The 24499-nt window shown below is 49.0% G+C and overlaps 1 protein-coding gene across 1 annotated transcript in view; it reads left to right on the forward strand.

Annotated features, from left to right (window-relative positions):
• The window catches only part of LOC123763541 (histone acetyltransferase KAT8), a 79861-nt gene extending 55786 nt beyond the window's left edge, over nt 1-24075 (forward strand). Inside the window, exons 8-9 of the mRNA XM_045750686.2 lie at nt 54-227; nt 23548-24075. Coding sequence (XP_045606642.1) covers nt 54-227; nt 23548-23590 — 217 coding nt within the window. The 3' untranslated portion in view covers nt 23591-24075. The remainder of the gene's footprint in view (nt 1-53; nt 228-23547) is intronic.
• Nucleotides 24076-24499: the final 424 nt, after the last annotated feature.

Raw genomic sequence — 24499 nt, forward strand, 5'->3', positions numbered from 1 at the left:
TTTAGTTAATTTATTTCATATAAACCTATTTTTTTAATTTGTTGTTCTTGTAGTCAGATGACAAGTATCACGCAACAAGACATAATATCAACACTGCAGAATATCAACTTGGTTAAGTACTGGAAAGGTCAACACGTAATATGCGTGACACCAAAATTAGTGGAAGAATATATTAACTCGGCACAGTTCAAGCGGCCGAGACTAACAGTTGACTCATCATTGTTAAGGTAAGCTTTTAAAGTTTAAATTTAAATGAAGAGCCATAAATTATTTTATTGCTCTGTTTAATTTAGAGATATGAAAAATACTTTAATGATTTGGTTGTAGTAATCTATTTATCAGTTACTGTGCTTCTCATCTGGCTGCTGAGATATGATGTCTGTGTAGATTAGTGGGCTTCCAGCACCATTTTTCTTACTGATTAGTCAGTTATTAGGAAAAATGTAAAGGTCTAGTTATTAATCACATAAGCATTGTTAAACTTCCAGTTGTGTGTTTGTTCTGTAAAAATAATGAATACAGTGGCACCTCGACTTACGATTGCCCCAACTTATGATAATTTCTAGTTACGATTTAATTTTCATCGAAAAATGCGACTCAACTTACGATAGTGTCGACGACCAACGATAGTTGTTGGTACACGTTTGGGTCGACCGAGTGCGTGGTTCCCAGTCACGCGGGCCAATCTGCCTCAGTTTGCTAGAGCTGCCCGCTTAGTGACAATCACGCCTATAAGAAATTCGGTTTTTGTGGTGATTTTTTGCTTTTTGAACATAAAACTGATTATTATATATCACGCCTTGGGTCCCAGAAAGTCAGTGGTAAGGCTTAACCTAAGAAAATAGTGATATCACGTAAGATAATGAAGATAATGTGCAGATATGGCAAGTGTGCATTAAATTGTCATTAACACAAGCTATACTGTACCCGCCAAACATACACCGAAACTACAACATTGGTACAACGTTCGAACAAGTTTTAACACCTCCTAACCAGTTATAACAACCAATATAGCAAGTTGTAACAACGTTCTAATACGTCATAAACACATTAAGCCAAGATGTAACAACTTTATTACAAGTTGTAACAAGCGGAAAATAGAGACAGTTTCGGTTTGTGTTTCCAGGGTGCTGTACAGGAATGATCACAAGTCATTTTTCTGGGTAATGAATGATATAATTTGTTTTATGGTGCAACACATTCATCATGAATTATCAATAAAACAAATTATATCATTCATTACCCAGAAAAATGACTTGTGATCATTCCTGTACATTACAGTATACTGTAGCTTGTGTTTATGACAATTTAATGCACACTTGCCGTATTTGCACATTATCTTTTCCTTACAACTTTTCATTATGGCCACCATAATGCACACACCTCAGTTGTTTGAGTCTCAGACCTTCACAAGTTGAAAAGAGTAAGATTCATTTGAAGTAACAATTGTTTTTCTAGCTGGTAAAGATTTGTATTGTAATTGGTTTGTTATATTTACAAGGAATATAGTAGTTAAAATGTATAATGGCATGTTACAGATGTTTATTGGAAATAATTGATCTAGATTAGCCTAATTATTGTCAACTCCTGGATGGTTTAACCATTAAACTGCGCAAAACCTTATATGATGTATGACGAGAAAATGGATGTTAGTGTAGTCTCTCTAGGGCAGATGGAATGCCTGTCACATAAAGTAAAAGCAAAAGATGTTAAGACTGCTATTTGTCTTCACTGTGAGGTAAGACAGAGAAAAACATTTAAAATTACTTTACTTAACACTTTCGCTCACCCCGCGCGCCACCCCTCGACAGGGCGATATGGGCCCCAGAGTGTCACGGAAGCGCGCGTTAATTCCGAAAAGTGTATACTCTCTTCAACTTTGTCACCTCAATTCTCCTTCTACGAGATTAAATTTGGTATCATTGTGTTCGCAATAAAATTCTCTACAGCACTAAATGCATATAAACTCCAAAAGCCCGGCTAATTACCCGCAGCAAACAGAGAAAGTGCGAACGAGTTACCCGGGAGCGCGCAAACGGGATAAAATGTTTTCACTATTTTCACTCTGGTCACCTCAATTTTTGTCCTAGGTCTTTCATTTTGGTCTCAATGAGTTCGTAATAAAATTCTCTAGAGGAACATTAGCCTATAAAAAAAAAAACCTGGTCACGCTCCAACCGCCGACGAGTTGAAGACGGGCCACGTGTTAGCCGTGAGTGAGTGCTCAGAGGCCTTCCTGCTACACTCCCAATTCCTACCCTTTTCAAGCCTTTCTTTCGCAATTTTCTTCCTGGAAGGGCCTTGTTCATGATTACTATCCATCGTGGAGTAAGCGTAGATAGTTTCTAAAGCCGCAGTAAGAAATATAGCCACGGAAAATAGCCGAAATGTTCACACGTTTGAGATGCGAGGGGAAGCGACATTGGTCACAACAGTGGAGCAAAGACAATGGGCCCACGGCGTGTGCCAAGCAGCCTGAGGGCGACGAGGCTCAACAAAGAAAATGGGAAGACATCGGCGCACATTTTAAAACCAGTCCCCAAAAAATCGGATAAAAACCTGATTTTTGGCGAATTTTTAAAGTGGATGACGCAATGCTGCGTCATCCCCGGCATTACCGCCAGTAAACGGATGACGCAATGCTGCGTCATCCCCGAGCGAAAGTGTTAATAAGAATGATGTTAAACAAATTACAAAATAAAAAATAATATCCAGGCTTGGCTCTAATTCCACGTGTGCAAAACAAACAATATGAACAATCAAATTTACATTACGTTAACCCTTAACATGCTCGGGGTCTAATATCCTGCTATCCACACAGGCGCATGTCATTTTGAAAAAAAAAAAATTTTTTTTTTTTGCTAATCTGTTAAGTTCTGTTCACTGATCACGGGAAAAATAAAAAAAAAATTCTATTGTACTTACTTTTGTTGCAATAGAGCCGAGAAGCTCGGTGATGACGTCACAATCTGCATGTTCGCTCATGCAGTACACGCCCGGGAGGTGTTGCGCGCGGTCCTCAAACAGCCAGAGTTGCCACAAATATATTTTCGCGCTATTTATTTACAATGTCTAAGCGCATTTTATCTAATTTTTTTTCACTAATTGTGTTTCAAATACTGTTTGAACATATTTTGTATCAATAATTGTTGCATATTTGAGTATACACAGGCGCGCACAAATGTTTTCAATTACGGCAATATAATATGTCATTACAGTCTATTATATTGTATGTTCTGCTTATATTTGTATATATTTACACACACGCACACGCTATCTGCTTATATGTTTACATATTTACACACTTGCACACGCTATACACACTTTGAAGCACACTTAGAAGATTTCTAGACTGTGGTAGTCATTGAAGCAGTCGACAGCACATAATGGGATACCACACGTTTCACACCATGTTTGCACAAGCTTCCGTTTCTTGTCTCTACGTGTCGTTGTTTTACACACCAAGCAATCACGTTGGGCTATTGCACGCTTCACACCAGGTGGCAAATACTTAAGTTTGTGTGCTAGGAAGCCTTCAGTGTGAGCGAGGCGTGGAGTACCAGCATGCTGCAACAGTGGGTTTATGATGGGCCGCTGAATACCTGGGACATCTTTTGCAAACTTTCCTAATAACTGTATTGCAGCATCAAATACAAAGTCACGGAAAGTGGGCTTACGTCCAGTTCTCACAAGGTACATGTTGAAACAGTTCAGCATGCTCATGTCCACAAGATGGAAGAACACTTTTTTCGTCCACCTACATGTCTTCCGCACACACTCTGCAGTACCAATCATCATGTCTGATTTATCAATCAACCGCATGTTGATATTATAGTCTAAAACACAGTCTGGCTTATATAGTGGTGCGTTTGTTTTATGGCTCACTTTCCCACTGTTCACCATTGTTCCATCATGAATTGTTGTCAACAAGTTCACCTCTCTTTTGTCTTTCCACCGAACTGACAGAATGTTATCACTTTTCCTTCTCTGACACTCACCAACTGCAATGTCGTTGTCAAACACAGGCATTTCCCTTCGTTGTGGCTTTACTGTACCAACCAATCCGGTTCTATTTTCTAGCAAGAACCGAGCTAGCAAGGGACTTGTATAGTAATTATCTGTGTATAAAATGTGTCCCTTGTTCATCCACGGAGCCATGATGGTCTTTACTACACTCCCCGAGAATCCATGTTCGTCGTTACCGGGAATGTCTACATCACTAGCCGAGTACAGAATCATGTGTAACACATATCCTGTCTCACAATCACAAAGAACAAAAAATTTCAGGCCAAATCGGTTTCGTTTTGAGGGAATGTACTGTTTGAATGGAACACGTCCCTTGAAAAGTATGAGAGATTCATCAACCACCAGCTTCTGTGCTGGTACGTAAAAATCTCTGAATTTTCCAATAACATCGTTCATGTAGTGCCTCACTCGCCACAGTCTATCATCAGGTGTTCGGTCCTGAACACTTCCAAAATGTAGACACCTGAGGAGTATCTGAAACCTGTCTCGTGACATATATTTCCCGAATAAAGGTGTTGGTATTGTCTTGTCCTTGCTCCAATAGTCATTTATTGCATGTTTGTGACAGTGCTTCATCAACAAACAGAGTGCCAAAAACACATACATTTCCGCCACTGTGGTATTTTTCCAACGCTGCAGTCGTGAAAATTCTGTGATTTCCCTCTCAATCAGGTAAGCAGCATGCAGGTTCGTTTGGTGTACAATGTATTCCATGAGTGGTTCATCATAGAATGCTGTAAAATATATTCCATCTCAGCCATGTCCTCACCTTGATTAGGGAAAAGGTTTGTAATCCCTACATCTTTATCGTCAAAGTGAGGAATATTAGGAATAAAATCGTCACCATCACTCCACTCAAGTACACCAGGCGTCCTGCGAGATGCAGAGGAAAGACGGCGAGGAAGCGATGCATACCGGCGACCAGGAGCTGAATACCGTCTGCGAGAAGCACGGCGGCTATGTGCACGTGAGGTGGGTGCACGTGAGGTGGGTGCACGTGAACACGAGGGTCTTGGTCCCTCATGTGGTGCCATGCGGTGGCGCTTGGCCGGGCGAGATGCTGCTGACGCGACAATTTCTCGCCCAGTTACACCACTGGTACCAGCCACAGGCTCAATAAAACTTTGATCTGAGTCACTAAACCCAGAAAAGGAGTCACCTCCCTCTGACTCGTCACCCTCAAACAGAAAATATCCACAGGAACTGTGAGGTCGTGGTAGAATTGGGGTAGAAAATGGGCGAGGAGGCCTCGCCATGGCATGGCGGTCATTCTCACTTTCACTGCTGCTGCTACTATCACCCGACAACTGTGTATAATCCTCATCGTTGTCTAAATCGTCAAACACACTTTCTTCACCTTCAGAGAATAATTCGTGGGCTATTTGCTCTGGGGTGAGGGACTGAGTGGTGCGTGCCCGTGAGGCGTTTGACCGTGCGCTCGCCATGGTGACTCTCGCTAAACTGAGGCCTCCCATGCCATCGGATCGTGAGCTGGATTTTTTTTCAAAATGGCCGCTGTTTACTAGAGCCCCTGGGCAGCGTATGGGACCCCCAGCTACACCGCGGGCCATTCAAATCGTGCGCGGTACCCATACACTTCATATGAAGTGAAGCGCAGTTGACTGGTAAAACGATTTACACTTCATATGAAGTGATGCGCACTTTAAGGGTTAATGTGCAAATAAAATATGGTGTTAGAATACTATGAGCTAAACTGCATAAATCCGTTACCACACCGAGATATGCCAACAGATCTTTGCAGTACAGCACTCTGGAGTACTCTGAATCGGGATGGTGGCTGGCTTCTACAGTATTTATATGGAATGACGGCCGTCCAGGTGGCGCTGGTATCGTCGATAACTAGGAACCGGCTCACTTTAACTGATTGTTTCGGCCGGTGGCGTGAGCACCCAGTCACCAAGTGCGAGGAGGGTGACGGGCCGTGGGGGAGGCAAACTGGTGGTACTCTGTCTAGATGTCTGAAAAGTAGTTGTTGGCTTTGTTGCAGCTGTACATTCTTGATTTCTTAAATATGTAGATGTGGTATAGTCGAATAGATGATGAGGGAGCAGGCATAATCTCCTTTCTAGAGAAATTACCATGACAGATGTGTGACATTGAACTCGGTTTTTACAATTTTCTGAAACTCTTTCAAATGTTTTGTGAATACTCTACTAGGCAAATGCTCCAACTAACTTTGTCTAAACCAGTGTAACTTGAAAAACAAGAAAATACAAAATAATTATAAAATTGAATATAGAAAACGTCAGATTTTGAAATCAGCTGCAAAAATACAAAAATACCTCCAACTGTTTATTTGGTGTTGTTATGCTCTCAGAATAGCATATGATCTCAGTCTCATGTCTCAGAATATGCTGATCTCTCAGATCAGCATATTCACATATTTAGAATATAGATTTTCAGTATAGTTTACTGTAAACATTTTGTCAATATGACATTTGAAATACAGTGGGGGCCTCGATTTATGATGGTAATCCATTCCCAGAGATGTATCGTAAGTCGAAGCGATTTTTCCTTAAGAAATAAAGGGAATTGGATTAATCCGTTCCACAACCCCAAAAATATTAACTTTAAAATACATTTTATACTGAATACAAATGCAGGCGATGAGTCACAATAACGTGGCTAAATACTGAATACAATTTCTGGGGGGAGCCCCGTCGGCTCCCCGGAGCTATCCCAGGCTGATATGATAATGTCAAACTTTGGCATTAGTCATGTGTATGGAGTTCTTAGGCCTACCGGGGACCACAGCCAGAACCGGACCCCCTCAGAGAGGCAAGGAGAGCAATGGCCTATAGAAGCCCCCGTGTGGTTGGAAGCATTCTATGTCTGCCATCGACTGGAACAGGCACCCAGAAAGGTAAGCACCTCAAAACAAACCCCTATTCTGGTTAAAATTGCTACCAAAAACCGAACTAGTGGATAGAACTCCCCAACAGAAAACAAGCAAACTAGTGTGACGTCACACGCCGCCACGCCGCTGTCTGCGCAGCTCCCCCCTCCCCGGGAGGGGGAAAGGGTAGCCCCAGACCCTCCACGCCGGCTACCCACACCTCAGTTCTTGAGGCTGATGCTATAGGCGATGGTCGTGTGCTCTGGCTCCGGTGTCGCTACTGCACTGTGCTTTGCGTGTGGTGTTTGTTTTGTGGGTGCGAGAGCCAGGAGTTATCTTCAGTACTTGGGATGCATGCGCCTAGGGCTGCCTTCCCTAGGTGCCCTGTAAGTACTGCCCTTGGGGCTTGGGGCCACCTTCCACAGGCTCCTCGGGGTCTGCCTCTGCTGGTCCGTTTTACCTTTCGGTTTTTCGGCCGCCTGTTAGGCTCTTGGGTGTTCTGTTCTCCCTTGTTACCGGCAGGTAAGAGGCAGTTTGCACTGGTAGGGGCGCAGGGTGCTGCACAGCTTGTATTCCTGACATAGCGGCCGGCTCTGTTCCTTGGGGTTCGCTGTCCTCTTGCGGGGTTTTGTTTTTCTTTTTGTTTTTGCCTGGTGGGGGGTTCTGCCATTTTATTCAGTTTATTTTTGCCCTTCCACTGTTCTCCTCGGTGGCGCCCCCTGCTAGGTCCCCGTGAGTGTACACGTCCCTGGGGTTCAGCTATAAAAGCTGGATTCCTGGCATTCCTTCTGTCGTTCCCGCACGCTGGAGTGGCGGGAAGCTTCCACTGTGCTTCAGGTTTTCCTGGGGGGCGAGCTTGAGTACCTGAATGAGTGCTTGTTTGCCCCTGCCCTTCCCAGCGATGTGGGCGTTATTCAGCTCCATGTGCAGGTTCCCTCCCTTTCGGCGGCGCTCGTTGCGGAGGACTTGCACGCCCGGGGCCTTTTGGCTTCGGCCTTGCGGTTCTTTTCCCTCCTGGAGCTGTCCTCGGATTGGCTCGTGGAGGATGTGAGGACGCTTGGGTCCGTCCCGGGGCCCGGCACCTTGTCCTCGGCTGCGCGTTCGTCGGCTGCCTTGTTGAAGCTGTTCACGCCGATTTTGCGGGATGCGGTTTCCCTGTTTTATGCTTCCCATCTCGCGTGTCGACAGACGGTGCTGGGTTCCTCCGTGAAATCTGTTTGGGCTTTGGCTCTTAGGTGTTCTTCACCTTTTTGTCCTCTTCTGTTTGAGGAGTCGGCCGTGGCGCAGTTTATTCAGGCTGCGTCGGCGGCTTGTCGTCCGATGTCAGACTTGTTGGTTTTCCGGGGGGTCCCGGGGTGGGTCTTCTCGGAAGGGTCGTGCCAGGGCTCGGGGATCCTCTCGTCGTGGTAGGCCTCTGGTGTCAAGTTCGGGTTTGGCTCCTCTTGTGGACCCTCCCTCGTCTAGTCGGCGCGGTGTTCGCTCTGTGCGGGGTTCTGGGTCTCGTAAGGGTCGCCGGCCCTTTTGCGGTTTGCCCCATTGACGGGGTGATGGGGGGGGCGGCTTGCACTGTTTGCCCGCGCCTGGTCCCACGATTCGTGGGCCTTTTGGGTTGTGTCTTGCGGCCTGCAATGGCGTTGGGTGGCCCCTCCCCCCTTGGTGGGGTCGGGGCAGGCAGGGCAGGTTTCTTCCCCTGCGCTCTGTTGAGTCGTCTTGGAGTGGGTACGCTTGGGCGGCGTCAAAACGACGTCTTCCCTCAGATGGGTTTCCCACCTGTTTCCGGTTCCGAAACGGGACTGCGCGGACCTGCGGTTCATTCTGGACTTGTCCCGTCTGAACCCCTGGGTTCATTGCCCCTCCTTTCGGATGACTACGCTGTCTCAGGTTCAGCTCCTCTTGGAGCCGGGCGCTTGGATGGTGTCCCTGGATCTCCGGGACGCTTATTGGCATGTCCCGATTCATCCACGGTTCAGGGACTGGCTCGGTTTTGTTGTGGGGCGTCTGAGTTACCGCTTTCGTTGTCTCCCGTTCGGGTTGAAACTGGCACCTCGCGTGTTCACGCGCCTTACACGGGTTGTGGTGGCTCGTTTGCGTCTCCTAGGTGTTCGGGTGTTGGCCTACCTCGACGACTGGCTGGTTTGGGCTCCCAGCCGGTCAGCTTGCTTGCTAGCAGGGATTTGGTTCTTTCCCAGCTCACCGGGTTCGGGTTCTTGGTGAACTGGAGGAAGTCCCATCTGGTTCCCTCTCAGGTTCGGACTTGGCTGGGTCTCGTTGTGGACTCTCGAACCGCCTCCTTGTCTCTCCCTCCGGAGTCTCTCCTGCGGCTGCGGTCCCGCCTTTGTCTGTTTCTGGAGGGCCCTCGGGTCACCCGGTGGTTGCTCGAGGGGCTGTGCGGGAGCCTGAACTTTGCGATGGTGGTCTACCCGCAGGGTCGGGTTTGACTTCGACGGCTGTTCTGGTTCCTTCGGGGTCCCCCCTTCCGCCTCTCTTGCGGTCGCAGAGTTCGACCCTCGGGGGCCTTGCGTCGGTTGCTGCGTCACCGGCTTCCTCTTCGGGTTTTTCGGGGTTCAGTGCCTTGGCGCCTACCCGAGCCCTAGCTCGATGTGTACATGGATGCGTCGTCTCATGGCTGGGGTTTTGTTACCAGTGCTCACCAGGCCGGCCAGGGGCGTTGGGATCCGTCCTTCCGTCGAGCTCACAGCACGGTGCGGGAGTTCGCGGCAGTGTGGTTTGCTCTGGGGAGGATTCGGGTGGCCTGCAGATCGACGATTCGGCTCCATTCGGACTGCTCTCCGGTGGTTCATTGCCTGAACCGCGGGGGTTCGATGCGGTCCTTGTCTCTTTGGGGTTGGTCGCTTCGGGTGACTCGTCTGCTGAGTTCTCGGGGTTTGGCTCTCCTGGCGGTTCACGTACAGGGCATGTCCAACGTCTTGGCCGATGCCCTGTCTCGCTTCGTTCCCCTCTCCACGGAGTGGACGGTCGACGACGAGTCCTTCCATTGGCTTTGCCAGACATTCGGATGCCCTGAGGGGAACCTCTTCGCGTCGACATAGTCGCTGCGTCTTCCCGTTTATGCGGCGCCCTTCTCCAATCGCGCGGCCGTCGGGGTCGACGCCTTTCGGCTAGACTGGTCGAGGTGGGGGTTCCTGTACCTCTTTCCCCCAGTTCGGCTGTTGCTCCAGGTCCTGACTCGCTTAGAGACTTACCAGGGGAGAGTTGTCCTTCTGGCCCCTTGGTGGCCGGCCCAGCCTTGTTTTCAGGCGCTGGTTGCTCGGTGTCCGAACCCGAGGGTTTTCCCGCGGCTCCGCCTCTTTCAGCAGATCGGGCCGGTACGTCACGTGGCTGGTTCGATCTTCTCCTCGAGTCTTCGCGTATGGGTTTTATGACTCGAGTCTATCATCATCTCTATGGTGATCAGGTGGCCTCCTTGTTGGTGTCCCACCTGAGGGCTTCTTCTCGGCGGCAGTATGAAGTTTCCTGGCGGTCCTTCTGTTTCTTTTTGCATCTTCGTCGTGTTAGTTCCTTGTCTGTTCAGGTGGTCTTGTCCTTCCTCTCGTGGTTGTTTCAGGACCGTCATCTTATGCCTAACACTGTCGCCTCGTATCGTGTGGCGCTGGCGGATCCGCTTCAGCTTGCCTTCGGTATCGATGTTACGTCTGCGCCGTTTCGCAAGCTGTCTCGTGCATTGTTTGACCTCCGGCCTGCTCATGCGTCGCCTGAGCCATCCTGGTCTTTGGACAGAGTGCTCGCTATCCTTTCGTCTCCTCGTTTCATTGTGGCCCCTTCGGTCCAGGATTGATTTTCCAAGGAACTTTTCTTGTTGGCTTTGGCCTCTGGGGGTCGGGTAGGGGAGCTTCATGCTCTCCTCTGGCGCAGGGGTTTCTGCTCTTTTGGTCGTGGTGATTGTTTTGTTCGCTTGTAGCCGTCTCCTTCTTTTCTGGCGAAGAATAAGACTGCTGCGTTCCGGAGGGGTCCTTGGGTGGTTGATGCTTGGTTGGTCAGGCCGGGGGTGCATCATGTTTTGTGTCCGGTTGCGGCGCTTCGCCATTATTTGCGCGCCACGGCTTCTGTGTCCGGGGACGCGCTGTGGGTTGATCCGGTTTCCCTTCTTCCCTGTTCGCGGGTTCGGGTCTCCCAGGTCGTCCGCAGGGTTATTAAGTCCAGCCAGCCTGTGGTCTATCCCCGTGCCCATGACGTTCGTAAGTTCGCGGCTCTTGCTACCGTCTTTGGGAATATGTCTTGGTCTGATATTCGGGCGCAGGGATTTTGGTGGTCGAACAGGGTCCTGGCTGCTCGTTACCTTGTGAATGTCGCTGGGCCCCGTCGGGCCTGTGTTGCTTTGGGTTGGCGGTTGTAGCCAGTTGTCTCGGCTTCGAGTTGAGGAGTGAGCAATGACCGCCTCCCGGGTAAGTCCCTCTTTTTCCGTCTGTGGGTAGTTAGCTCCGGGGAGCCGACGGGGCTCCCCCCAGAAAACCAGCGTTGAATATAATGAAACGCCATTTTCTGGGTGAGTCCCGGAGACTCTCCGCCATCCCTCCCTCCCTCCGGTCGACGGTTTTTTGCGTTTTTGACATCCAGCCTCAAGAACTGATGTGTGGGTAGCCAGCGCGGGGGGTCTGGGGCTCCCCCTTCCCCCTCCCGGGGAGGGGGGAGCTGCGCAGACAGCGGCGCGGCGGTGTGTGACGTCACACTAGTTTGCTTGTTTTCGGTTGGGGAGTTCTATCCACTAGTTCGGTTTTTGGTAGCAATTTTAACCAGAATAGGGGTTTGTTTTGAGGCGCTTACCTTTCTGGGTGCCTGTTCCGGTCGATGGCAGACATAGAATGCTTCCAACCACACGGGGGCTTCTATAGGCCATTGCTCCCCTTGCCTCTCTGAGGGGGCCCGGTTCTGGCCGTGGTCCCCGGTAGGCCTAAGAACTCCATACACATGACTGATGCCAAAGTCTGACATTAGCATATCAGCCTGGGATAGCTCCGGGGAGCCGACGGGACTCACCCAGAAAATGGCGTTTCATTACATTCAACGCTGGTTTTTTTCTCTTAACTAGAATGCAGTACATATGTTTATCTTACCTTTATGGAGGACTCTTGATGTGTATGGAAGATGATGAGGAGAGGGAAGGAGTGGTGTTACTGTTTGGAAGGGGAGTCCCCTTCCATTATAACATCAGGCAGTGATGACTTCACTGGGATACACTCTCTCCTGCATTTTGCCTGCATACCACTAGGACCTGGTTGTGATTCACTGCTTGTTTATCTCACTAAAAACTTTTCCATAGATTTTTGTTTTTCCAAATGTTTTAATTTTTGTCTGTAGTGAGGCATCACAGTGTCATTAAAAAGGTTAAGGCAACAGCCTACTGCACCGTGATTTGGGTGAGTCGTTTCAGCAAAAGTTTGCAATTCTTCCCATGCTTCACACATTTTCTTAATGAGGAAGGGACATTCTGTACTGTCTCCTCCTTCCCTGAAGAAATTTCCTCAGCTGTCTCTTGTTGCTGCTCCTTGTGAAGTTTTTCGCTGTGTTCTTCGCCTCACTTCAGACCTTCGCTGTGTTCCTCCACCAGCTCGCAACACAACACTCGGAACACTATTCTCACTCAACCAGCAGATATCGGAGACAATGAGAAATGAAAATATTCTAGATCTGGTCTTTACAAACAATAAAGACATTATCAGGGACATTACGATATCAGATACCACATACTGAGATCACAAGCTCATTGAAGTGCAAACTACCATCAGTACTCAGAATAGACCTAAAACGTTGATAAAGCAAGAGGGGCTATTCAGTAAATTCAATTTTAATAATAAAAGGATAGACGGGAGAAAATAAACAGGGAACTTACAAACATTCCATGGGAAACTGTTCTAAATAATACAAGTCCTGCAGAAGGAATAGAAAAACTGATTTCGGAAGTGTATCAAGTCTGTCTGAAACATGTTCTTTTGGGGAAAGCCAGAAAGAGATCCAATGTAGAAAGAGAACACAGACGACACTATGAAAGAAGACAAAAAATAGTGGAAATGTTTATGTAGACACGAATTTCCCGTCAAAGAAGGAATAATTTAAATAGGGAGATTGAAGAAATCGAGCGGAAATTGAAACACTCATATCAAACTGAAGAAAGGCAGTTAGAACAGAAAGCAATTCAGGAAATAAAGAAAAATCCAAAATACTTCTTCACATATGCGAAATCAAAAGCAAAAACCACAGCCGGTATTGGACCTATTCGTACAAGTGAAGGTTCATACACGGAGGATGAGATTAAGAAATTAGTGAAATCCTAAAAAAGCAGTATGAGGACATGTTTAGCACTCCAATAAACAACATGAAAGTGGAAAATCCAGACAATTTCTTTATTCGGGATATCCAAACCCCTGTAAATATAACTGATATCAACATGAGCGTACTAGACTTTGAAAGAGAAATTGAAAACATGCCCATGCACTCGGCCCTGGGTCCAGATTCATGGAATTCAATATTTATAAAGAAATGCAAAGTACCGGTAGCACAGGTACTCAGTATAGTGTGGAGGAAGAGCTTGGACACAGGGGAGATACCAGATGCACTTAGTGTAGCAGACATAGCCCCTCTACACAAGGGAGGGAGCAAAGCATTGGCAAAGAATTATAGACCAGTTGCACTAACGTCACACATAATAAAATTATTTGAGAGAGTGATTAGGAGTCAGGTCACCAATTTCATGGAGACTAATGACTTTTACAACCCAGGCCAACATGGATTTCGAGCGGGACTTGTCAGACTTGAGCGGGAAGATCGTGCCTCACAGTTACTTGATCACTATGACAAAGTCAGTGAGGCATTAGAAGAAAAACAGAATGCAGATGTGATATACACGGACTTCGCAAAGGCTTTCAATAAATGTGACCATGGCGTGATAGCACACAAAATTAAGTCAATGGGAATAACCGATAAAGTAGGATGCTGGATGCCCAGTTTTCTGTCAAACAGGACTCGGCGAGTAACAGTCAACCATATAAAATCGAGTCCAAGCGCAGTTAAAAGCTCTGTACCGCAGGGTACAATCCTTGCACCACTGCTTTTCCTTATTCTCATATCAGATATAGACAAAAATACAAGTCACAGCTTCGTATCATCCTTTGCAGATGACACAAAAATCAGTATGAAAATTACCTCGGGTGAAAACATTGAAAAACTTCAAGCTGATATTAATAAAGTTTTCGACTGGGCATCAGAAAATAACATGATGTTTAACAGTGATAAATTCCAGGTACTCAGGTACGGTAAAAATGAGGACCTTAAACATAATGCAGGGTACAAAACACAATCAAATGTGCCCATAGTAGGAAAACAGCATGTAAAAGAATTTGGGAATAATGAAGTCTGACGACATAACGTTTAGGGAGCATAACCAAGCAAATATTGAGTCAGCCAGAAAAATGATAGGATGGATTACGAGGACTTTCAAATCCAGGGATCCCATCACAATGGTTGTAGTCTTCAAGTCACTTGTGTTGTCCCGTTTTGAGTACTGCTCAGTACTCACTTCCCCCTTCAGAACAGGAGAGATTGCTGAAATAGAGGGAATACAGAGAACATATACGGCACGCATAGACGCGATAAAGCACCTAAATTATTGGGATCGTCTCAAAGCCCTCCAAATGTACTCACTAGAAAGATGATGAGAGAGATATCAAATAATATACACATGGAAAATACTGGAGGGCTAAGTACCAAATCTACACTAAAATAATAACGTACTGGAGTGAACGATATGGAAGAAAATGCAGAATAGAACCAGTGAAGAGCAGGGGTGCCATAGGCACAATCAGAGAACACTGTATAAACATTAGAGGTCCACGGTTGTTCAACACCCTCCCAGCGAGCATAAGAAATATTGCCGGAACAACCATGGACATCTTCAAGAGGAAACTAGATTGTTTCATCCAAGGAGTGCCGGACCAACCGGGCTGTGGTTGGTATGTGGGCCTGCGGGTTGCTCCAAGCAACAGCCTAGTGGACCAAACTCTCACAAGTCAAGCCTGGCCTCAGGCCTGGCTTGGGGAGAAGAACTCCCAGAACCCCATCAACCAGGTATCAACCAACTATGAATGCCACTTCTTTTTCTAAATTTCTCAAACCATCCCCTGCTCACCTTAAACTCTTTCACATTTGCATCACTCGTTCAATGGGTTTTCTTTAAAAGGTCTTCATGCAATTTCCTTGCTTTTTCACAAATGATGGCCTCTGAAACTCTATCACCCGCCAACTCCTTGCTGTGTATCCAAATTAAAAACAACTGTTCAACATCTTCAAGTGTTTGTGTTCTATGTTTCGTGATTATTGATACGCCTTTTGCCACTTTAGTACTCATAATGTCCTTTTTCTTAGCAAGTATGGTGGATATCGTTGATTGAGATTTGTTGTACTGCCTAGCGAGTTCAACAACCCGCACACCATCTTCATATTTACGAATGATCTCTTGTTTTTGCTCTATGGTCATCCTTACATGGGTTTTCATATGTTGAAATTTACCACTTTCTTGGGACTCATGGCGTGATATATAATAATCAGTTTTATGTTCAAAAAGCAAAAAATCACCACAAAAACGTTTTTTTTTTATAGGCGTGATCGTCACTAAGCGGGCAGCTGTAGTAAACCGAGACAGGTCGGCTCGCGTGACCGGGAACCACGCACTCGGTCGGCCCAAACGTGTACCGACAAATATCGTTAGTTTACAACACTATCGTAAGTCGAGTCACATTTTTCGATGAAATTTACATTGTAACTCGAAATTATCGTACGTCAGGGCAATCGTAAGTTGAGGTGCCAATGTATGCGCAAATTTAGATAACAAAAATTTACAACTCCAAATGTTTAGAGTTTATGGAAAATAAATTCAATAGGGATTGTAGAATAGACAGCTGTGCACACTATATGTAAAAATGGTGAGAATTGGTCAGAAACTAGATTTTTGGATACTGAAGTAAGTTGAAATTCTAGTTATAGATATAATTGAAGTTATCGACAATGAATAAGGCTGTTCTAATTCATGACTCTACTTGTATGTTGTAATAAACATTGTTTGGCATTCGTACTTAAGTATGTGAAAGTTGTAGGTCAATGTGTTTAGAAATGAAGTCAAGAAAAAATAACCCACCAAAAAAACAAAATATAGGGATAATTATAATGATTTAGGGAATATATTTAGGGTATACTTTATATAAGTAAAAAAGCCCTAATCTGGTCCCTAATCACCAAAACATCCTAAAGAGAAAACGAAAATAGAGTTTGAAATCTGTGAAAAAAATCAGCTAAAAAAAATTCAAAGTTCCAAGTTCTGAGAGTTGTAACTGATTTATTTGTTTACCAATTTAATTCTGGCTTCACATAGTTAGGGACGAGTATGCATTCTACAGGATGTTAAGGTTAAAACAAATTCAAATAATAAACAAAGGAGGAAAAAACATAAATTCCTAAAAAAACATCCCCCCCCAAAAAAAAAAATTTTCTGGGGGAAGCCCCGTCGGCTCCCCGGAGCTATCCCAGGCTGATATGCTAATGTCAGACTTTGGCATCAGTCATGTGTATGGAGTTCTTAGGCCTACCAGGGACCACGGCCAGAACCGGGCCCCCTCAGAGAGGCAAGGGGAGCAATGGCCTATAGAAGCCCCCATGTGGTTGGAAGCATTCTATGTCTGCCATCGACCAGAACAGGCACCCAGAAAGGTAAGCGCCTCAAAACAAACCCCTATTCTGGTTAAAATTGCTACCAAAAATCGAACTAGTGGATAGAACTCCGCAACCGAAAACAAGCAAACTAGTGTGACGTCACACACCGCCGCGCCGCTGTCTGCGCAGCTTTCCCCTCCCCGGGAGGGGGAAGGGGGAGCCCCAGACACCCCGCGCCGGCTACCCACACCTCAGTTCTTGAGGCTGATGCTATAGGCGATGGTCGTGTGCTCTGGCTCCGGTGTCGCTACTGCACTGTGCTTTGCGTGTGGTGTTGGTTTTGTGGGTGCGAGAGCCAGGAGTTATCTTCAGTACTCGGGCTGCATGCGCCAAGGGCTGCCTTCCCTAGGTGCCCTGTAAGTACTGCCCTTGGGGCCACCTTCCACAGGCTCCTCGGGGTCTGCCTCTGCTGGTCCGTTTTACCTTTCGGTTTTTCGGCCGCCTGTTGGGCTCTTGGGTGTTCTGTTCTCCCTTGCTACCGGCAGGTAAGAGGCAGTTTGCACTGGTAGGGGCGCAGGGTGCTGCTCAGCTTGTATTACCCGACATCGCGGCCGGCTCTGTTCCTTGGGGTTTGCTGTCCTCTTGCGGGGGTTTTGTTTTTGTTTTTGTTTTTGCCTGGTGGGGGGTTCTGTCGTTTTATTTAGTTTGTTTTTGCCCTTCCACTGTTCTCCTCGGTGGCGCCCCCTGCTAGGTCCCCGTGAGTGTACACGTCCCTGGGGTTCAGCTTTAGAAGTTTGCTTGGTAGTTTTGGGTGCCGGTTTGCAGCACCCTGCCTGGGACTACCTGAGCGCGAGTCCTCTTAAAGTAAACGCTCAGGACCCTGGGAATCCCCTAGGGGGCGCGTGGGTCCGATGGATGTGACCCCGGAGTCCCCACTCGCTGTGTTGTGTTTACTAGTTGTGTTTTTGCCGGGGTTGAGCTTCGCTCTTTCGGCCCGCCTCTCAACTGTCAATCAACGGTTTACTAACTACCTTTTTTTTTTTTTTTTTTTTTTTCCACACCCCACCCACACACACACACACACACACACCCCAGGAAGCAGCCCGTGACAGCTGACTAACTCCCAGGTACCTATTTACTGCTAGGTAGCAGGGGCACTTAGGGTGAAAGAAACTTTGCCCATTTGTTTCTGCCTCGTGCGGGAATCGAACCCGCGCCACAGAATTACGAGTCCTGCGCGCTATCCACCAGGCTACGAGGCCCCAATGTGCGAGGCTGTGTGCGAGTTTGAGGGTTGCTCGGTCTCCTTGTCTCAGGGTGACCCTCATTGTTTTTGCCCCTGCCACGCTGCCTGTTGGGTCGGTGATACTTTCGACCCTGAGTCCTGTGAGTGTTGCTGCTTGCTTGTGACTCAATTTACCCAATCCTCTGATGATTCTATTCAGGTACAGGCGGCGCGTGCGTTGCAGTCTCGGTTTCGTCTGTTGCAACGCGCTCGGTTGGTTGCTTCCCCGGATGCCCCGGGGCTGCCCCGCTTTGCTTTTCGAGACCCGGACTTGGGGGTGGGGGTCGCTTCGATCCTAGTTCAGTCCGCACCTCCTTGTCCTTCCCCTTCTGTTCGTTCTGGTCCCCCGCCCCTGCTTCCGGCCCTGAAGCGTCTGAGGGTTCGGGGTCGGAGCAGGGGTTACTTGATCTCGAGACGCGGGCAGCTTCGGGGGGTGCCCCTTCCAGGGGGGCGGCAGAAGCATTCGAGTCTTGTCTCTCGGCCGAAGCTTCAGGGTCTGACCAGTGGGCCCCCCTTCCTCCAGCTTTTCCGGCTGCTCCGTCCTTGTCTTGTGGGGTCGGGGCTTGGGGAGAGGACTCGGCCTTGGGTCCTGTGGTGAAGGACCTCGAGGCTGGGGAGGGGCTGACTTGGGGGCCTTGGGCCCCGCTGGACCCCGCCTGGGTTTTTCTTCCCACTGAGCGGGGCTTATTGTTACAAGGAGTGGGGTTTTCTTTTCCCCCCTCTGCGTACGAGTTGGATTTGGTGTCGGCCCCTCCCCGGGTTCGGTTCCGTGTTCCCCCGGGTACGTCGGTTCCGTCCTTCCGGAGGTTTTCGGCTTATCGCATCCAACCTGGTGTGATGCGAGCGGCCTTTGCTGCTTACCTCCTGCGTGACCCGGATTATGCCTTGGAAATGGATCCGTCCACGTTCAGGTTTGGGACTTCGTTCCCTTTCTGGCTCCGTTACGAGGTTTCGGAGTCGTCCTGGCTAGCAGACTGCCCCTTGTTTGGTCTGGATTCCTGGCATTCCTTCTGTCGTTCCCGCACGCTGGAGTGGCGGGAAGCTTCCACGGTGCTTCAGGTTTTCCTGGGGGGTGAACTTGAGTACCTGAATGAGTGCTTGTTTGCCCCTGCCCTTCCCTGCGATGTGGGCGTTATTCAGCTCCATGTGCAGGTTCCCTCCCTTTCGGCGGCGCTCGTTGCGGAGGACTTGTGCGCCCGGGGCCTTTTGGCTTCGGCCTTGTGGTTCTTTTCCCTCCTGGAGCTGTCTTCGGATTGGCTCGTGGAGGATGTGGGGACGCTTGGGTCCGTCCCCGGGTCCGGCACCTTGTCCTCGGCTTCGCATTCATCGGCTGCCTTGTTGAAGCTGTTCACACCGATTTTGCGGGATGCGGTTTCCCTGTTTTATGCTTCCTGTCTCGCGTGTCGGCAGGCGGTGCTGGGTTCCTCCATGGAATCCGCTTGGGCTCTGGCTCTTAGGCGTTCTTCACCTTTTTGTCCTCTTCTGTTTGAGGAGTCGGCCGTGGCGCAGTTTATTCAGGCTGCGTCGGCGGCTTATCGTCCAATGTCGGACTTGTTGGTTTTCCGGGGGTCCCGGGGTGGGTCTTCCCGGAAAGGTCGTGCCAGGGCTCGGGGTTCCTTTTGTCGTGGTAGGCCTCTGGTGTCAGGTTCGGGTTTGGCTCCTGCGGACCCTCCCTCGGCTGGTCGGCGCGGTGTTCGCGCTGTGCGGGGTTCTGGGTCTCGTAAGGGTCGCCGGCCCTTTCGCGGTTTGCCCCCTTGACGGGGCGGCTTGCACTGTTCGCCCGCGCCTGGTCCCACGATTCGTGGGCCTTTCGGGTCGTGTCTCGCGGCCTGCGGTGGCGTTGGGTGGCCCCTCCCCCCCTTTGGGGGGTCGGGGCAGGCAGGGCAGGTTTCTTCCCCTGCGCTCTGTTGAGTCGTCTTGGAGTGGGTATGCTTGGGCGTCGTCGAAACGACGTCGTCCCTCAGATGGGTTTCCCGTCTGTTTCCAGTTCCGAAACGGGACTGCGCGGACCTGCGGTTCATTCTGGACTTGTCCCGTCTGAACCCCTGGGTTCATTGCCCCTCCTTTCGGATGACTACGCTGTCTCTGGTTCGGCTCCTCTTGGAGCCGGGAGCTTGGATGGTGTCCCTGGACCTCCGGGACACTTATTGGCATGTCCCGGTTCATCAACCGGTTCAGGGACTGGCTCGGTTTTGTTGTGGGGCGTCTGAGTTACCGCTTTCGTTGTCTCCCGTTCGGGTTGAACCTGGCACCTCGCGTGTTCACACGCCTTACACGGGTTGTGGTGGCTCGTTTGCGTCTCCTAGGTGTTCGGGTGTTGGCCTACCTCGACGACTGGCTGGTTTGGGCTCCCAGCCAGACAGCTTGCTTGCTAGCCAGGGATTTGGTTCTTTCCCAGCTCGCCGAGCTCGGGTTCTTGGTGAACTGGAGGAAGTCCCATCTGGTTCCCTCTCAGGTTCGGACTTGGCTGGGTCTCGTTGTGGACTCTCGAACCGCCTCCTTGTCTCTCCCTCCGGAGTCTCTCCTGCGGCTGCGGTCCCACCTTCGTCTGTTTCTGGAGGGCCCTCAGGTCACCCGGCGGTTGCTTGAGGGGCTGTGCGGGAGCCTGAACTTCGCGATGGTGGTCTACCCGCCGGGTCGGGTTTGGCTTCGACGGCTGTTCTGGTTCCTTCGGGGTTCCCCCTTCCGCCTCTCTCGCGATCGCAGAGTTTGACCCCCGGGGGCCTTGCGTCGGTTGCTGTGCCACCGGCTTCCTCTTAGGTTTTTTTGGGGTTCAGTGCCTTGGCGCCTACCCGAGCCCTCGCTCGATGTGTACACGGATGCTTCGTCTCTCGGCTGGGGTTTTGTGACCAGTGCTCACCAGGCCGGTCAGGGGCGTTGGGATCCGTCCTTCCGTCGAGCTCACAGCACGGTGCGGGAGTTTGCGGCAGTGTGGTTTGCTCTGGGGAGGATTCGGGTGGCCCGCGGATCGACGATTCGGCTCCATTCGGACTGCTCTCCGGTGGTTCATTGCCTGAACCGCGGGGGTTCGATGCGGTCCTTGTCTCTTTGGGGTTGGTCGCTTTGGGTGACTCGTCTGCTGAGTTCTCGGGGTTTGGCTCTCCTGGCGGTTCACGTACGGGGAGTGTCCAACGTCTTGGCCGACGCCCTGTCTCGCTTCGTTCCCCTCTCCACGGAATGGACGGTCGACGACGAGTCCTTCCGTTGGCTTTGCCGGACGTTCGGGCGCCCCGAAGTGGACCTCTTCGTGTCGGCGTGGTCGCGGCGTCTTCCCGTTTATGCGGCGCCCTTCCCCGATCGCGAGGCCGTCGGGGTCGATGCCTTTCGGCTAGACTGGTCGAGGTGGGGGTTCCTGCACCTCTTTCCCCCGGTTCGGCTGTTGCTCCAGGTCCTGACTCGCTTAGAGACTTACCAGGGGAGAGTTGTCCTTCTGGCCCCTTGGTGGCCCGCCCAGCCTTGGTTTCAGGCGCTGGTTGCTCGGTGTTCGAACCCGAGGGTTTTCCCGCGGCTCCGCCTCTTTCAGCAGATCGGGCCGGTACGTCACGTGGCTGGTTCGATCTTCTCGAGTCTTCGCGTATGGTTTTTTTGACTCGAGTCTATCATCATCTCTATGGTGATCAGGTGGCCTCCTTGTTGGTGTCCCACCTGAGGGCTTCTTCTCGGCGGCAGTATGAAGTTTCCTGGCGGTCCTTCCGTTTCTTTTTGCGTCTTCGTCGTGTTAGTTCCCTGTCTGTTCGGGTGGTCTTGTCCTTCCTCTCGTGGTTGTTTCAGGACTGTCATCTTATGCCTAACACTGTCGCTTCGTATCGTGCGGCGCTGGCGGAGCCGCTTCAGCTTGCTTTCGGTATCGATGTTACGTCTGCGCCGTTTCACAAGCTGTCTCGTGCATTGTTTCACCTCTGGCCTGCTCATGCGTCGCCTGAGCCGTCCTGGTCTTTGGACAGAGTGCTCGCTTTCCTTTCATCTCTTCGTTTCGTTGTGGCCCCTTCGGTCCAGGATTATTTTTCCAAGGCACTTTTCTTGTTGGCTTGGCCTCTGGGGGTCGGGTAGGGGAGCTTCATGCTCTCCTCCGGCGCAGGGGTTTCTGCTCTTTTGGTCGTGGCGATTGTTTTGTTCGTTTGCAGCCATCTCCTTCTTTTCTGGAGAAGAATGAGACTGCTGCGATCCGGAGGGGTCCATGGGTGGTTGATGCTTGGTTGGCCAGGCCGGGGGTGCATCATGTTTTGTGTCCAGTTGCGGCGCTTCGCCGTTATTTGCGCGCCACAGCTTCTGTGTCCGGGGACGCGCTGTGGGTTGATCCGGTTTCCCTTCTTCCCTGTTCACGGGTTCGGGTCTCGCAGGGTTATTAAGTCCAGCCAGCCTGCGGTCAATCCCCGTGCCCATGACGTTCGTAAGTTCGCGGCTCTTGCTGCCGTCTTTGGGAATATGTCTTGGTCTGATATTCGGGCGCGGGGATTTTGGCGGTTGAACAGGGTCCTGGCTGCTCGTTACCTTGTGAATGTCGCTGGGCCTCGTCGGGCCTGTGTTGCTTTGGGTCGGCGGTTGCAGCCAGTTGTCTCGGCTTCGAGTTGAGGAGTGAGCGACGACCGCCTCCCGGGTAAGTCTCTCTTTTTTCTGTCTGTGGGTAGTTAGCTCCGGGGAGCCGACGGGGCTCCCCCCAGAAAACCAGCGTTGAATGTAATGAAACGCCATTTTCTGGGTGAGTCCCGGAGGCTCCCCGGCATCCCTCCCTCCCTCCGGTCGGCAGTTTTTCGCGTTTTTGACATCCAGCCTCAAGAACTGAGGTGTGGGTAGCCGGCGCGGGGGGTCTGGGGCTCCCCCTTCCCCCTCCCGGGGAGGGGGGAGCTGCGCAGACAGCGGCGCGGCGGTGTGTGATGTCACATTAGTTTGCTTGTTTTCGGTTGGGGAGTTCTATCCACTAGTTCGGTTTTTGGTAGCAATTTTAACCAGAATAGGGGTTTGTTTTGAGGCGCTTACCTTTCTGGGTGCCTGTTCCGGTCGATGGCAGACATAGAATGCTTCCAACCACACGGGGGCTTCTATAGGCCATTGCTCCCCTTGCCTCTCTGAGGGGGCCCGGTTCTGGCCGTGGTCCCCGGTAGGCCTAAGAACTCCATACACATGACTGATGCCAAAGTCTGACATTAGCATATCAGCCTGGGATAGCTCCGGGGAGCCGACGGGACTCACCCAGAAAATGGCGTTTCATTACATTCAACGCTGGTTTTTTGGACATTATTGAAAGTAATTGAGAATAACATTGGGCAATGTATTTATATGATATATAACAAAATAGAGCATAATAACATAGTTACTCATTATTATTTGTGTTGTTATGTATTATTCACCAATGCTATGAAGACACCAGCTGTATATCCACTTTGTGGACACTTCTTACTACTATTCTTCTTCTATGTGCGTTGGACAGGTTCTTGCATCTCTATATTACTATTGCATTATTCAACAGTTCCAGTTAATAGGAGCTGTTTTCTTTATCAACAAAAAGTTCTTTTTTTTTTTTTAGATATTCGTCTTAAAATAAATTTCTAAAAATATTTTGATCAAAGTTTCATGAAGAGGAAGCCAATAATTTGGAGATTTGTTTAACATTTTTAAGTAATTTTTACATAATTTGAATATTTTTTTAATTATATCCCCTTCAATGTCACACATCATATGATGTTTTGTGCAGCTTAAGGGTTAATCTGTGATGTAATTTCAGATGGTCTCCTCCTAAAAGGCAGCATAGCCAGAAGAGAAAGTGAAGTCATCTTCATATATACTGCCCTTACTGGAAACTGGTGATGTTATAGATGGATTATAAGTTACTGTGTGCTTATTCATATGTTGCATACACAGTATATATATGTACATATGTACAGTATATTAGTATATTTTGGTAGCAGTTTTTCTTGAAGACACATGTTATTGAATATGACCAAAAGGGTCATATTCAGTTCTGTTTCTAGCATGATCTGATCAGTAATTCTAGCATGAAACGTCTCTATATTTCTTATGTTTCCTTCACTTGGGAAAGAAGTTGAATCTTAGCTATCCCTAGTTTATTTTACGGTTTGACTTGGATGGCTTGTTTTGTTGAAACTCTCTTTTTTTTCAGAGGCAGTGTATACATAGTGACTGGGGGGGTACCAAGTGAAATGCCATGAAGGACTAATGCTGTTTTATGCAATTACATACCCACTTGGGAACTGTCAGCCCCATTGATCTCACTATATAGGCAAGACAGCAACATATATTTCAATATCCCTGCCCCCCAAAAAAAAATCCCTACAAAAAAAAATATCTCTCAAGGGATCTGACTTGTATACAAACAACAAGGATATCAAAGATCACTACATACATCCAGACCATCACCAGAGATATCCTGACCAACACGACAGAAAAATTGACCATGACAAAAAAATTTGACATGGCTGAGGTACTGCATATCAAACACTCATTCAATTATTGACAGTACGCTTACTCCTGGACACACCTTGCCTTTATCTTGAGATGATTTCGGGGCTTTAGTGTCCCCGCGGCCCGGTCCTAGACCAGGCCTCCACCCCCAGGAAGCAGCCCGTGACAGCTGACTAACTCCCAGGTACCTATTTACTGCTAGGTAACAGGGGCATTCAGGGTGAAAGAAACTTTGCCCATTTGTTTCTGCCTCG

This window comes from Procambarus clarkii, chromosome 52 (genome assembly GCF_040958095.1).
Source record: "Procambarus clarkii isolate CNS0578487 chromosome 52, FALCON_Pclarkii_2.0, whole genome shotgun sequence".
NCBI classification, from domain to species: Eukaryota; Metazoa; Arthropoda; class Malacostraca; order Decapoda; family Cambaridae; genus Procambarus; species Procambarus clarkii.